Here is a 14,545-nt window from a genome sequence, read left to right on the forward strand (position 1 = left end):
GCTAACCACAAGGTTCACAGTTCAAAAGCACCTTGGGCTCTACAGAAAAAGATGAGGCTTTTTACTCCTGTATAGAATTATACTCTTGGACACGTGAGGTGGGGGGGGGCAGTTCTACTGTATCTTAAGACTCGATGGTAATGAGGCCACTTCCTCTATCTAAGAATAGTCACAATTAATATTCTATTTTTTGTTTCTATCACCACAGGTATTGTTCTCACCAAAGTTGGTTACTATACCATTCCTTCTATGGACGATCTTGCTAAAATTACTAATGAGAAAGGGGAATGCGTTGTGTCTGACTTCACTATTGGACGTAAAGGTGCGTGGGACCACAAAGGTCTGCTTCTTGAGTTTTTAATGAAGTAAAGAGAATCCCTTAAGAGTTGGGTCTGTTTTTTCTTCTATTTGGATATAACACTCAAAATACCTTGGCCTGAATAGTAGATACTTTGATTGACCTAAACATGAGAACAGCTAGCACTGTGTGTCATTCTTTGGGCTCAGTTATACTTGGGTGGGATGGGTAACTAATTGTTCCAGTTTAAATTTTCCTGATGTGAGGAAAATATTGGAAAGATCCAGAAATACTAAATAACATAATTGAATAAGTTACAAGAGATGGGTAATACATTTGTTCAGCATCGTGTTGTTAAGCTATTTGCGGAGGTGCCGACAAAGTCTCATCTTGTAGAAAAATTGCTGGTATTTTGACTATTCTGTAGCCTATGCACTAAGAGTTGTTGCGTAGTAGCATTACAAATACGAGGGAGAGGTTTAAGAAGGCTATTTTGGGGACAACAAAAGTATTATAAAAATGCAGATTTTAAAGCCAGAGTAATTTATGTCTTCTTGTATTCCCCTATTTTCTCAATATTTTGAAGAAACAACTCACCTTAGGAATTGCTGGATGATTTAGAATCTTGACTCTTGAGTAGATTGCTTGATCCTTCTGTTTTATTACTAAGAGTGTAAAGTAGCCATTTGCCCTTATTGAAGAAGAATTTTTAATATTTACATTTTTAACTCTTCTGGCTTGTAGGTTATGGTTCAATATATTTTGAAGGAGATGTGAATTTGACAAATCTAAATCTGGATGATATTGTGCATATCCGAAGGAAAGAAGTGATTGTCTACTTAGATGACAACCAAAAACCACCTGTGGGTGAAGGACTCAACAGGTACGTTTCTTTATCCTATTTCTTTATTCAGTTCTCTTTTTAAGTTTTAGTAGCACTTCATCCACGTGCCATACAATTAAATAAATAATTTAGTCATAGCAAGAATTGTACAATTACAATTTTTGAACATTTTCTTCTTTGTACTCATTGTTATTCATGTAAATTTTTTCTAAATGTGGCAAAAGTACACACAACAAAATATTCTCCAATTCCACAACTTCTACATCTGTAATTCAGTGCCATTGTTTATACTCTTTGTGTTGTACAATCACTATAGATATACTTTTCCAAATTATTCCACCCCCGTTAACATAAACAACTCTAAAGCCTCCTCTACAACAACTCTTTTTCTCCTTCACCCATGGTCAACTTTGGTTTCATTCTTTCTTTTTCAGTTGATTTCTTGATAAGATATTGAATCATCATACACTTCCAAGGTTAAAGCACTTTTAAAAAGAATTGTATATACATCATCATCACAATCAATTTAGTTCTACTGCTTCCTCCCCAGTTCATTGTTTGCTCCCCAATCCTTTCAATGCTTTGTACCTCCCACCCCTCTTCCACATCCCTGATAAACCCTTGCATCAGTTATTGTTTGTATGCATCCGTTCACAAACTGGGAGATCCAACAAAAACAAACCAGCAAGAAGAAAATAATGTCAAGATGAAAATACAAATAAAGAGTAAAATAAAAGATCAAAAATAATAATAATTTATAAATTGTCGAGTGTTTATGAGGAGAGGGAGGGAGGAAGGGGGGAGGGAGGAGCTGATACTAAGGGCTCAAGTAGAAAGATAATGTTTTGAGAATAATTAGGGCAATAACTGTACAAAGTGCTTGAAACGATGGATATATGAATTGTGATGAGTTATACTAGCCCCCAATATTTAAAAAGCCAGAATCAGTTGCAATTTTTAAAAATAAACACATTCTTCTACAACCTGCTTTTTAAAATATGAATCATTTTATTTCGGGTTCTTAACACCTCTAATAAAAAACCCACACATCAATTGTATCAAGCACATTTATTTGTACATATGTTGCCATAATTGTTTCCAATACATTTTTTTCCTACTTGAGCCCTTGGTATCAGCTCCTCTTTTTCCCCTGTCTTCACCATTCTCTGGCAACCTACTTAACTATTTACCACTCCATTATTTCTTTGCTCTTATGTGAAGGTCATTTGGATGAAGAAATGCTGCTCTGATTTTTTTGTTCTTCCCTAATATTATCAGGGCCAATTGCATGTGTTTTAATAATACTTTATTTTACTGTTTTGCTTCCCTTCCGCTGCTACGCGCAAGCGTAAATCTTTATTTTAACCCAGGACACTAACTTCTTTTATTTCTTTTTTTCCCTTCTTTTCTTTCTATTGTTATGTGAAAAATCGGTGGTTTAAATGATCTTATTACTAACTTTGTAGCCACATTTGGCGTAGCAGCTTCAGTGGCATTCTCTGGATCTTTATTTGTTCTACAAGTTAATTCATTTTATTAATTGTGCTAGTCCTTAAACTCAGAAATTGATTTTAAATGTGCTACTATTATCTTTACTTTGATTTTTTTTTAATTTGTGAATTAGCTAGGGATTTACATTTTAGGTCATCATTCTTTCAATAATTTAAGCAACATCCAATGCCCCAATAGCTTGCCCTGTCCTTCCCTTCCCCCTCCACTCCCTTACTCTTCTTCCTCTTATACAATATTATCTCCCCTTTACCCAAGTTAACACCTGTCTACCTGCTAACTGTTCTGCTTTTTTCTCTCTCCTTCCCTCTCATCCCTGGAAACCAAGTATGTTTCATTTGGTATGACAACCTCATCTTTTTGGATTATATATATATCTTTTATGACAGTGGTTTCATATATATCCACTTGTGATTAATTTAGCATAATGTTCTCCAAATCCATCCATCTTATGAGATATTTCACACTTTTGTACTTCTTTAGCAATGCATTCTATTTCATTTTATGTACTAAAGTATCCACTCTTCAATGGGTGGGCATATAGGTCATTTCCATCTTTTTACTACTGTGAATAGTGCTGCAATGAACATGAGTGTGTGGTATCTGTTCACTCTTTGACTTTTGAGGATATACACACACACACACACACACACACACCAAGGGATTGCTGAGTCATATGGTATTTCCATTCCTAGCTTTTTGAGGAAGTTTCTTAACACTTTCCAGAAAGGTTGTACATAATGTTTATTTACTTATTAGTACTGTGATCTTCCTTATACTTCATCCTATGATATTTGGTGTTAATAAATGGTAATAATTGCTATTATGATTACTGTTATTAGGTACACTCAGATTTAGGTCTTAGTACTGGATTGTGCCCTAAATTACTTGGTTAAGAATTCATTACCTGGCTGCCCGCCCAGGCGGCCCGGCTTTGGCTTCGCGGGCCTCTCTGTTGTGCTGCTCCGGGGGTGTCAGCGAATGAGTTGCTCTGCTGTGATCCTTCATCTTCTAAAGATGCATCCTGACTTGTCTCCACACCTGCACAATGAAGAATGCACCGTCTTGATGAACTTGCTAAAGGAGTGCCACAGAAATCACGGCATTCTCAAAGTTTGTGGTTATTGCAATGATCTTGATTGGGAGATGAGAAAATGCCTGAAAAATGAGTAGGCGGAAAAGAGGTCCAGGAACCGGGAGCGTGGTGATTTGATGGGAAAGAGACTCTTGAATCCCCTAGAGGAGTCTGGGAAATGAAGTACATTTTCACCTGAAGCCTTGACTGAGCGAAGGCCTCAAGACTCTTGATTGATAATCTGTTTTATTTGGTCTCCATGATCCTGTGACTGCGAAGTGTGACCTCCTTTTATACTTGAAGAAGTCGGGCAACCCAAGACTTTGTGTTTGTCAAGTAGAGCCTTTAGGAGTAGTGGTCTGCCTCCTGCCAACACACTTCCTTGTCTACAACCAGCTAACGCCGAGTAACTTAACTCCCTCAATAAAATAACTTATTTTAATAAAAAAATTCATTACCTAAGTTATTAAAATTGAATTAGGAATAATTTGTTGATCATCGTTTTAAATAAATATAACCTGATTACAGAACCAAATAATGAGCTGAGAGCTGGTTAATATGTTTTGTAACTCATAGCTGTTAAATTTCTCTGCCCGGAAAGCCGATACTTAGAAACGTGGAAATCTTTGTGTGATATTATATATATAAATTGGCTTTCTGGTCTGAAATAGAAGCATTTATAGTTTACTTGGTTATGCTTTACAGGAAAGCTGAGGTTACATTAGACGGAGTTTGGCCAACAGATAAAACATCTCGTTGTTTGATCAAGAGTCCAGATCGACTTGCTGATATCAATTATGAAGGGAGGCTGGAAGCCGTTTCAAGAAAACAGGGCGCTCGGTTCAAAGAATATCGACCTGAAACTGGTTCTTGGGTGTTTAAGGTACCTGACTTTTTTTTTCTCCAATCATTTTATTGGGGGCTCATAAAGCTTTTACCACAACACATACATACATATATTGTGTTAAGCACATTCAAAGGTACCTGACTTTCTGACTCTTAAAAACTAGTTAAGGCACAACATGTTTTTTGTTGGAAGAGCCTCTCCCATTTTCTCTGTTTTTACAGATGATAGACTAGATCAAGAGATACGTGGGGGTTTGCTCCACATTACACAAGTTATTAAAACCCATAGTAAAAATGGGGTACTGCAAACTCATTCAAATCCTTTACTACAATCCTGTGGTAAGGTGTGGCCCCTCTGGTTTATGGCATCATTAGGGACTTTAATAATTCCTCAGACTTAGTTCTTTATCTTTGTCTCTTCTTAAGTACATGTCAGTTTTCTTCTTCTAGACAATTGGATTATTTAACTTGTTGAAGGCTCCTCTTATGTAGAATTATAGGACAGTATTTATGTAGATGTGACAAAGCAGCTTCTTTGGATTTAATTTTTTTATATTTGTAATTGCATTTTAAACCATTTATATATTCATTCACTTTTTAAACATTTTTTTCTTAGGTCTCTCATTTTTCTAAATATGGTCTTCAGGATTCTGATGAAGAGGATGAGGAGAAGCCATCTAAAACTAGTACAAAGAAGTTGAAGACTGCCCCAGTGCCACCTGCAGGCCAAACGAGCCCATTCCAGATGGCTCTTAATGGCAAACCAGCACCCCCACCCCAGGTAGAAAAGGGACAGTGAATTTGAATGGAATCCATGATGCAGAAGTTGAAAGCAAATCATTCAGCTAATACAAAGCTATGTTATGACCTCTGGAACTTTGAAGAGCACCAATGCATTGGCAATCACGTTGAGACCAGTACCAGGGGGAGGGTGTGAGGTGGTAGTACTGGCATCTGGGTTTTTCTTGAGAGATTTAAAGATTTCTCTTACTGCTTGAGTCATCCAGTCTACAGATTGTCGTTCCTAAACACCTCCCTCTCTCATTTGGACTTGTTGAATTCTGTGCTCAGTGATCAACCCAAGATTATTTGCTCATGCAGGTTGATAAGTGATTTCTACTTTTGTTGACTATCTGGTGTGCAGTTTAATTTTTACCTGCATGGTTTCTCTAAAAACAAAAAAATCATCATCCTGCAAAGGTTTTTAACATCTATTTACTCTTAAATTGTTTGCTTCTACATATTTTAGGTAACCTCTTAATATTTGTATTTAAACAATACATCTTTATGAAAATAGAAGTTTTAAAATTCAAATGAATCACTGTTCTTGGGGAAAGGAAAGACTGCATTGTTCATTGCAATGACTTGTATCATACACTTTTCCAGGACTGTTACCAATGTAGACCTTTTATACTTGTTGGGAAAGGGTTGTAATCTAAATATCAGGAATTTTTTTTAATGCCAACTCATACTTTTACTTTAATTTGGTTATTGCTTTATAATCAATCACGTTATAAAGATAATTTTGTTCCTTTGCTCTCACACACTTGAAGAATTTTGATACTAAGATTTCTTTGTAAAACATCCTCTACCTCTCCTCCTAAATGCTAGAACTTTGGAGTTTTCCATTACAATCCTATGCTTGCTGAAATGTGCAATTTTGTGATTTATTAAATAATTTTGGGGGAGACTTTTGCTGGAGAATGTTGTGTACATACGTTCATGCTTGCGCACACGGGGAATGGAGGGTGTGGTAAAAGCAGAAAATTGAAAAAATACGTTGGCTTACTACAGTCTTTGTAGCATTTAGAATATCAAAGAAGTCGCCCTGGCACTTTGTTCACTTTGTGAGATGACATGTCTAGGCATTCCCTTTGCAAAGTGTCTTTGATGTTAACATTGTGTGTAACTTAGATAGCAATAGTCAATCACCTGGTTTTCTGTTACTGGAGGTAACTTTGAGGACCTTGATAACAGCTTAAAGAGAAAACTGAGCACACATACCACTTAAATTCTGAGGAGCATGGTTTTAGCAAGGAGAAATCATTTTCTTTTTAAAAGTAGAATGGTAAGGATTCAAAATGAAATAATACAGCGAAAGGATAATTTTAAAGCTTATTTCTTTTGATTTAGGAAGTAGATGGTCCTTGAATTTTGGGAAGAAGAGAGCAGAGATGTGTAGAATATTCCACTATGAATACCCTAAATTCTGTTTTCTTGTTTATGGACGCCTTGAGCGTAGTGTGCTAGAGCAATACTGCAGGAATCTTGAGAGCTCTTCTGTTATGCTGCCCTGTGTGAGACAGTGGGGAATGCATGTTTTCTAGTACCAGAGAGCAGTTGCCTTCAAGTCACTTCTGACTCATGTCAGCCCCATGTGTGTCAGAGGAGAGCTGTACTCAATAGAGTAAATGGTTGATTTTTGGAGTGTGGGCTGCCAGACCTTTCTTCTGAGGTACCTCTAGGTGTTTGGGTTAGCAGATATCCTGTTAGCTCTAGAGACTATATATTTTGTTTATCAGAGGGAAATCCTTGAGCCATCTTAATGAACAAGCAGCAGCACCGTCTTCTCATCTTAGTAACGAAATGATTGTCTTCACACTGCCAGCTGGCTCCTTGAGAGAGGTTCAGTTCCTGTTCCTAAAGTCTGTTGGTAAATATTTTCCTGTATTCAACCTTAGGTCTGCAAACATGGAAGAGGTGTTATTTTCTTTAGATATTCAGGAAGATTTGCACTTTTTCCTATTAATCACATTACCGCACCCTCAGTTCTCACTTTATCGTTTTTAAGCCCTCTTTTTACTCCTCCAAACACACGTAGATCTAAATAGTCAAAAAACATAAAGCTAACTCAATTTCCTTACAATCTTTTCTCTACCTTTTAGGTTAGAGAAATTGTTGACATTGACACAGATGAATTAAAACAGCAACAAAGAAGTTGGTTCTATTATTAAAATCAGAAAAACTTGCTGTCATTAGTCTATTCTGACTCATAGCAACCCTATAGGACAGAATAGAACTGCCCCTGTGGTGTTTTGAGGCAGTACATCTTTTAATTTTTTTAAAATCATTTTATTGGGGGCTCACACAACTCTTATCACAATCCATACATACATCCATTGTGTCAAGAACATATGTACATTTGTTGCCATCATTCTCAAAACGTTTGCCTTCCACTTGAGCCTTTCATATCTGCTGCTCATTTCCTCCTCCCTCCCCACTCCACCCTACCTCATGAACCCATCATCATTCATAAATTATTATTTTATCATATATTACACTGTCCGATGTCTCCCCCCACCTTCTTCTCTGCTGTCCCTCCCATAGGAAGGAGGCTATCCGTAGATTCTTGTAATCAGTTCCCCCTTTCTACCCCACATTCTCTCCACTCTCAAGGCATTGCCACTCTCACCATTGGCCCTGAAGGAGTCATCTCTCCTGGATTCCCTGTGTTTCCAGTGCCTAGCTGTGCCAATGTACATTCTCTGGTCTAGCCAGATTTGTAAGATAGAATTGGGATCATGATAGTGGGGAGTAGAAAGCCTCATCTTTATTCCCACACAGTGGCTGTTCATTTCAAACTGTTCAACCTGTGCCATCAGGGCTCCTTAAACCATTAAAACAATGCTTCCAAAATGCTGGGCTGAGCTCCACTTTCCCATTGCTTAAGTTGATTGCGTAGAAATGGCACAAGTGTAAGGCATATTTTTATTTTAAATACTCCCCCCCCCCCAAAAAAAAAAAATAAGACATCCCTTGTGGTGTTTGAGTTAAGCAGCTAGGTTTTGAAACTGCTTGCAAAAAAAATCTCAGACCTTTGGTGCTCATTTAGAGATGCATGTTAATTTTTTATACTACAGCTTTCACTGTTCTATTAACACAAACTGATTGAATAGTTCATAAACCTAGTATCATGCACTCAGTGAGTTCATTCAAATAAGTTAAAGGACTGGTGGGTAGGGAATGATTAGGGTATAAAAGAAAATCCCAATTTACTTTGAATATTCTCTGGAAATAAAAAGATAACTCTCAATTGATCCAGTGGGTTAATTGATATATGTATGGGGCTTGTAAAAAATTTTTTTGGAAATTTTTCATTATCTTCTAATTCCACTTTCCCACAAACTTTTCCAAGCTCACTCATAATGGTTTCGCATATTCATACATGTAATAATTTTACAGCCATAGATTCTTTATATTATTGAAGGACATATTTACTCTACATGTATCTGCCTGAATATTTTATGTACAAATTAATTTTAAAATTAAATAGAAGATGGTCAGTTCTAAGACTTTTGTCTTCTGCAAGTGTATGTAGGAAACATACATAGTTGCCTTCCTTGGTGTGGGCCGGTAGAACTCTGACGGGCGACACAATATTGTTGAGAGGGCTGATTTTCAAACAAAACCAATGTAGAAAATTCTTTCTGGTTAGAAAATATTTTGCCGGTAGGCAACAGTAATAGGTATATGACCGAATGGTCTGAGAAGTTAATGTGTTATTTACAGATTCTGTTAAACTTTGGATTTACTGTTTTCTTTTTGCCTAATTAAAATATCCTGATGTGCATTTTACTGACTGAGTTAGTAGATTCTTTTGCTATAGTGGAAGGTTCTCAAGTTTATCATGATTCTTTGGTGATCTCTTTACCCTTCATATATTCAAGCAATCATTTGATAGCTACTACCTGTGTACTTAGTTATTTGGAAGGCTTTTAACTGGTACACACCAATAAATAGGTTATGATCCTGCTTCAAAAAGTAGTGAATGTAGTACAGGAAAGGGAGAGTTCCGTAGAGGAAAGCCTTGGGCCTTTCCTAAAACATTGTTCTACATATTGTTCAGAAGACACCCCCTTAATTTTTTGTCCCCTAATCCCTTCTTTGCCATCTTTTTTGTTAGTCCACTTTTCTCTCATGCTCTCAGAAAATGAAGGGGAAGATAAACTCTAACAACTTAAATATAAAAATTTTAGGAAGACTTCTATAAGGAAGTCCTATATAAGGAATTTATCAAGTCGTCATAGTTTTATACCAATCCCCTCTTGCCACTTATTGCATGCTATCTGGTAATTTTGAAGACTGCATATGTGAAGGTGGAGCAAAATCCTCCATCTTGAGCATTCTTCTTAAGGAAACACTGAGTGTCTTAGATCTCTAAGTTAGAGCCGTCCTCCCTCTTTTACTTCCCTTCTTGCCCTTCCATATAAATTGTTTCTTTACTGTGTGTCAGGCACTGTAATAGGCAGTAGAAAAAAGTACTCAGTAATATGGTAATTGGTGTTTGGTATAAATACAGTAGGGCACAAGCCTTGTTTTCCATCCTTGGTTTTCTGATGGGGCAAACATATATCAAGAAATTAAGATAAGTTGTGATCTGTGTTATAGAAGAGGTGCAAACTGTGTTATGGGAACCTAACAGAGGAGGAGGTCCTGAAAGTTGCCAGGGGATGGGGAGGAGATTATGAAGACTTTTCCCCAAATTGAATTATTTGGGTCAAAATGAACATACTAGAAACCCACAGTTCATACATTATCATCAGGGGACCTTCATGAGGGCTTCTTTCCCGCAAATCCTGTATTTACAATTTAAGACCAGTCAGGCCTGCGTATAGCCTCCCCAGTAGGTGAAAAATAATGGCCCGGTTGCTTGGGGACCATTATCTAACCTCCAAGAAATTTGTTAGAGTAGCCTTGGGGGTTGTTCGCAGTGTAAGTGATGGTTCACCACGTAATCCATTTCTTGTATTATTACATGGTACTGTACAGGTGGAGACCAACTAACTTTAGGATTCGTTTACCCATAAGATAAATTTTGGGCCCAAAAGTATATCTCATTAGAAATTTATTTCTAAGTGCTTTCTTCAAGAAAAGTTCTGCAAGATATTCGTATCTCTTGTTCTCATTTCCTGATGACTTCGGGCTATAAAGGAGTATGGGGCAGAGGGCGAACCTGGATAAATCAGAATACTGTAGTTGCTAGCTACCAGGTATGACATGATGATTGTGTCTGAAGACCATCATTTCCTTCAGTATGGGTCAGTGAGCTTAGGTTCCTAGTGTACCAAGTAAACAAAGCTTTGGTTGATTGGTTGATTTAGATAGCAGACACCATAATGTTGCTAAAGAATGATTGTATAAACCTTCATTTGGATTCCAGGTACTTGGTGGGTAAGTCCTCTACTGATATGCTACCTCATCTGATGGAATGGACAGAAATAGGTATTGATCTATTATGAATGAAGGCTGGTTTAGAAGTTTTTCTGTTTGGTGTCCTTTAATACTGCCTCCTAATCTTTCTGCTATCTACAGAGCCATAGCCCAGAGGTGGAGCAGTTAGGGAGGGTTGTGGAGCTGGACAGTGACATGATAGATATCACCCAGGAGCCGGTTTTGGATTCCATGTTAGAAGAGAGCATACCTGAGGATCAGGAACCTGTGTCAGCCTCAACGCACATTGCGTCATCGATGGGAATTAACCCACATGTTTTACAGGTGAAATCCTAACCCATCCTTTTTATAGCAGGAAGCCAAACTCGAATTTCTGTCACCCTTTCAAAGCATCACGCCACTTCCTTGATTACCCACTTCGCAGTGGGTATCCACTTGACTGTCCTGTGAATAAGGAAAACAAGGGCGATGTTTGGGGCTTGGCCCATTTAGGAAGACCAAGCTATATTGATCATCAGAAATTATGGTTTCAGTTATTAATTGCATGAGAATTAGAAGACCTAGATTCGAATCCTAGTTTTAAAACCCTATTGTGTGATCTTTGATGAGTTTACTCATTAGCTGTGAGCACTGGTACTTTTAGTGCTCTATGAAGTACTTCACATTTTATTTTATTTTAAAATAAAATTTTAAAAATCATGGGAGATACACTTTTAAATTCTACTACCTCAACTTCCCCTTCCCCAGGCCTTTTGATATGTTAAGAGCTTAGCTTCTAGTTTATGTTTGACTTTAAAATTACTCATTCAGTCAACCTGTGAATAACTGCTATGTGCCAAACTCTGGTGATACTCTCCAGAGATACAAGGAAGAGTGTCGAGTATGTATCCGCCATTCAGCATTTAGAGGCAGTCACATAAATGTCACACTTGCTCTGGAAAGAGCCCTGAGGCTAAATGATTTTCATAAAATACTTTTTCTTTTATGACTGCCTTTTTCAGATCATGAAAGCATCATTGCTTGCTGATGATGAAGATGTCGATATGGTCCTAGATCAGCGCTTCAGCCGCCTTCCATCTAAAGCAGATGCTTCTCAAGAAATCTGTTCTCCCAGGCTCCCTATTTCAGCATCCCATTCATTGAAGTCCCGTTCATTAGGTATTATTAAAGAAGACGCTGTTTTTGAAAAAAAACACAAAAAAACCGTAATCAGGGTCTACTTTTCACATCTTCTAAGCTGAGGGACTTCTCTAGTATATGGCCATGGAAGTCATTACCTGTGATAGATATATCAGTAGATGTCACTCTGTGCCCTCAAGTCAGTTCTCACTCACAGCAGTCTTAACGTTCAACAGAATGAAACACTGCCCGCTCCTCAGCCTGTTGTCGCACCTACTACTTCAATCTGACTTTCTACTTTACCAAACAGTAATCTCCTTTGTCAGGAGCTGGTCCTCCTTGATAGCATGTCCGGAGTGTGTGTGATGAAGTCTCACCATTCACATTTCTAAGAATGATATAAATTGTGTTCTTACAAATATCTATCAGGAGTAGACAATTTTAAAGAATCCTGACTATTTTTTATGTAGGAAAGTCACCAAATTGTACTCTTTTTATGCAGTCCTTTTATTGTTTTTTAGGGACGAATATTGCCTCATAGTACACAGAACTTGTTGCCTTTCCCTAGCCACTTCTAATTCCCAGAGGTGACTACGTGTTTAATTTGAAGACTCCATTTGCTCTTTTAGTAGGATTGTAACAGCTAAGTGTTTCCTAGGTGTTTTTTTTATAATAATGGTTTTATTGACAGTTTACATATGCACTTTAATAGTTAGGTCATATAAAGTCATCAACAGTCAGTTTCAGAATATTTTCTTCTTCCTGCACTTACAGCTACCTGCTCCCCATTTCCTTCTAACCTCCCCTCACACTGCCTTCTAAACCATTAATCCAGTTAGTATTTCCATAGATCTTCCCATCCTAAATTTCACATAATGGAAAACATAGCAAAAAATAACAACGATCACCAAATGAACCAAAAGAAAACCCCAAGCAAAAGGAAAGTAGGAAATACCAAAATCCAGAAAATAATTAAAATGGGTAAAAAGGGAGCAGAAATGATACACAGCTAGATTTTACCTTAACTCAGTGGTTCTCAGCCTTCCTAATGCTGCGAGTCTTTAATACAGTTCCTCATGTGGTGACCCCCTCAACCATAAAATTAATTTTTTTGCTACTTCATAACTATAATTTTGCTACTGATAAGAATCTGGAGACCCCTGTGAAAGGATTGTTTGAAAACCCCCCCCCCCACCCCTCAAAGGGTTCGTGGCCTACAGGTTGAGAACCGCTGCCTTAGCTGGTTCTGCAACAATCCAGTTTGCATTGTACTCAGCAAATTAGTAAGGTTATTTAAATCCTTGTCCCATGGCTAGAGAGAATTCACTAGAGGCTCAGCCCGTGTGTATTTGCTCTAAACTTTAAAATGGATCAAGAGGGAGGTCAAAGGATAAGGCATTACACTTTAACCTATCTGCATCTATACTTTAAGTTGTAATTGAGTTTATAGTGCTCTCTGATGGCAAAGTTATTCACATCCCTGGACTATGGTCAGAGGGAATTCACTGACGACATAATCCATGTAGGGATCCTGCAAATGGAGCTAATTTTTAATTATAGTAGAAATAACTGTACTGTCATTGGAATTTCTGTCTTGATTTCCTGGTTGAAATTGAATAGTTTCTACCAAACCTGACTTTAAACTACTTCTGAACAGCTGCATGTGATTTAATTAGTTTTGTAAGACTATAATTTCAACTTCACTGCTTTTTGTTGATCTTCAAGGTGCCATAAACTATTAATTCTAATCTTCTTTTTCCCCTTTCATTTCAGTTGGTGGGTTACTACAATCAAAATTAATAAGTGGAGCTTTTCATTCACCAAGTGCCTCTGTGCAAGAATGCCGTACTCCCAGAACTTCAGCTCTAATGAATATCCCATCCACACCTCCTTGGTCTGTTCCCCCACCTCTGACCTCTGTGTTTACGGTACCTAGCCCAGCCCCTGAGGTTCTTTTGAAAACAGTTGGTACCCGCAGGCAGCTAGGCCTGGTACCTCTTGAAAAGTCAGTCACATATGGCAAAGGGAAGCTCTTGATGGACATGGCCCTATTTATGGGACGCTCATTTCGTGTTGGTTGGGGCCCCAACTGGACTCTTGCTAACTGTGGAAAACAGCTAAGTGGTTCCCATGAACTGGAAAATCATCAGAATGCTGATTCTGTGGAATATGGATTCCTCCCCAATCCAGTAACTGTTAAATCGTGAGTCACAATTTTTATGCATTTGAAGAAAGGCAATGTAGTAGAGAAAGAACTACTCATTACCAAGGGCTCTGCCTTATGGTAATTCTAGATCGATTCTTTTTCTTATCATTTTATTAAGGGCTCATACAACTCTTATCACAATCCATACATACATCAGTAGTGTAAAGCACATTTGTACATTATCATTGCCCTCATCATTCTCAAAACATGTGCTTTCCAACTTAAGCCCCTGGTATTAGTTCCTCATTTCACCCCTGTCCCCGCTCCCCCTCCTTCATGAACCCTAGATAATTTATAAATTATTGTTTTGTCATATCCTGTACTGTCTGACGTCTCCCCCCCTTTTTATCTTGTCTGTCGCCCAGGGAGGTTATATGTAGGTCCTTATAATCGGTTCCCCCTTTCACCCCACCCTCCCTCCACCGTCCTGATATCACCACTGTTCCTGAGGGGATCATCCGCCCTTGATTCTCTGTG

The 14,545-nt window shown here is 37.9% G+C and overlaps 1 protein-coding gene and 1 pseudogene across 7 annotated transcripts in view; both read left to right on the forward strand.

The window, feature by feature from the left end:
* The window catches only part of NUP98 (nucleoporin 98 and 96 precursor), an 87,152-nt gene that overhangs the window by 54,917 nt on the left and 17,690 nt on the right, over nt 1–14,545 (forward strand). For all 7 annotated transcript variants that reach the window (XM_075546188.1, XM_075546184.1, XM_075546186.1 and 4 more), the window contains 7 exons: nt 209–322; nt 1,043–1,181; nt 4,432–4,609; nt 5,189–5,353; nt 10,885–11,067; nt 11,745–11,901; nt 13,636–14,065. In XM_075546188.1, coding sequence (XP_075402303.1) covers nt 209–322; nt 1,043–1,181; nt 4,432–4,609; nt 5,189–5,353; nt 10,885–11,067; nt 11,745–11,901; nt 13,636–14,065 — 1,366 coding nt within the window. The remainder of the gene's footprint in view (nt 1–208; nt 323–1,042; nt 1,182–4,431; nt 4,610–5,188; nt 5,354–10,884; nt 11,068–11,744; nt 11,902–13,635; nt 14,066–14,545) is intronic.
* Nucleotides 3,669–3,908, forward strand: LOC142446917 (COX assembly mitochondrial protein 2 homolog pseudogene; annotated as a pseudogene).

Source organism: Tenrec ecaudatus, chromosome 4 (assembly GCF_050624435.1).
Source record: "Tenrec ecaudatus isolate mTenEca1 chromosome 4, mTenEca1.hap1, whole genome shotgun sequence".
Classification (NCBI taxonomy): domain Eukaryota; kingdom Metazoa; phylum Chordata; class Mammalia; order Afrosoricida; family Tenrecidae; genus Tenrec; species Tenrec ecaudatus.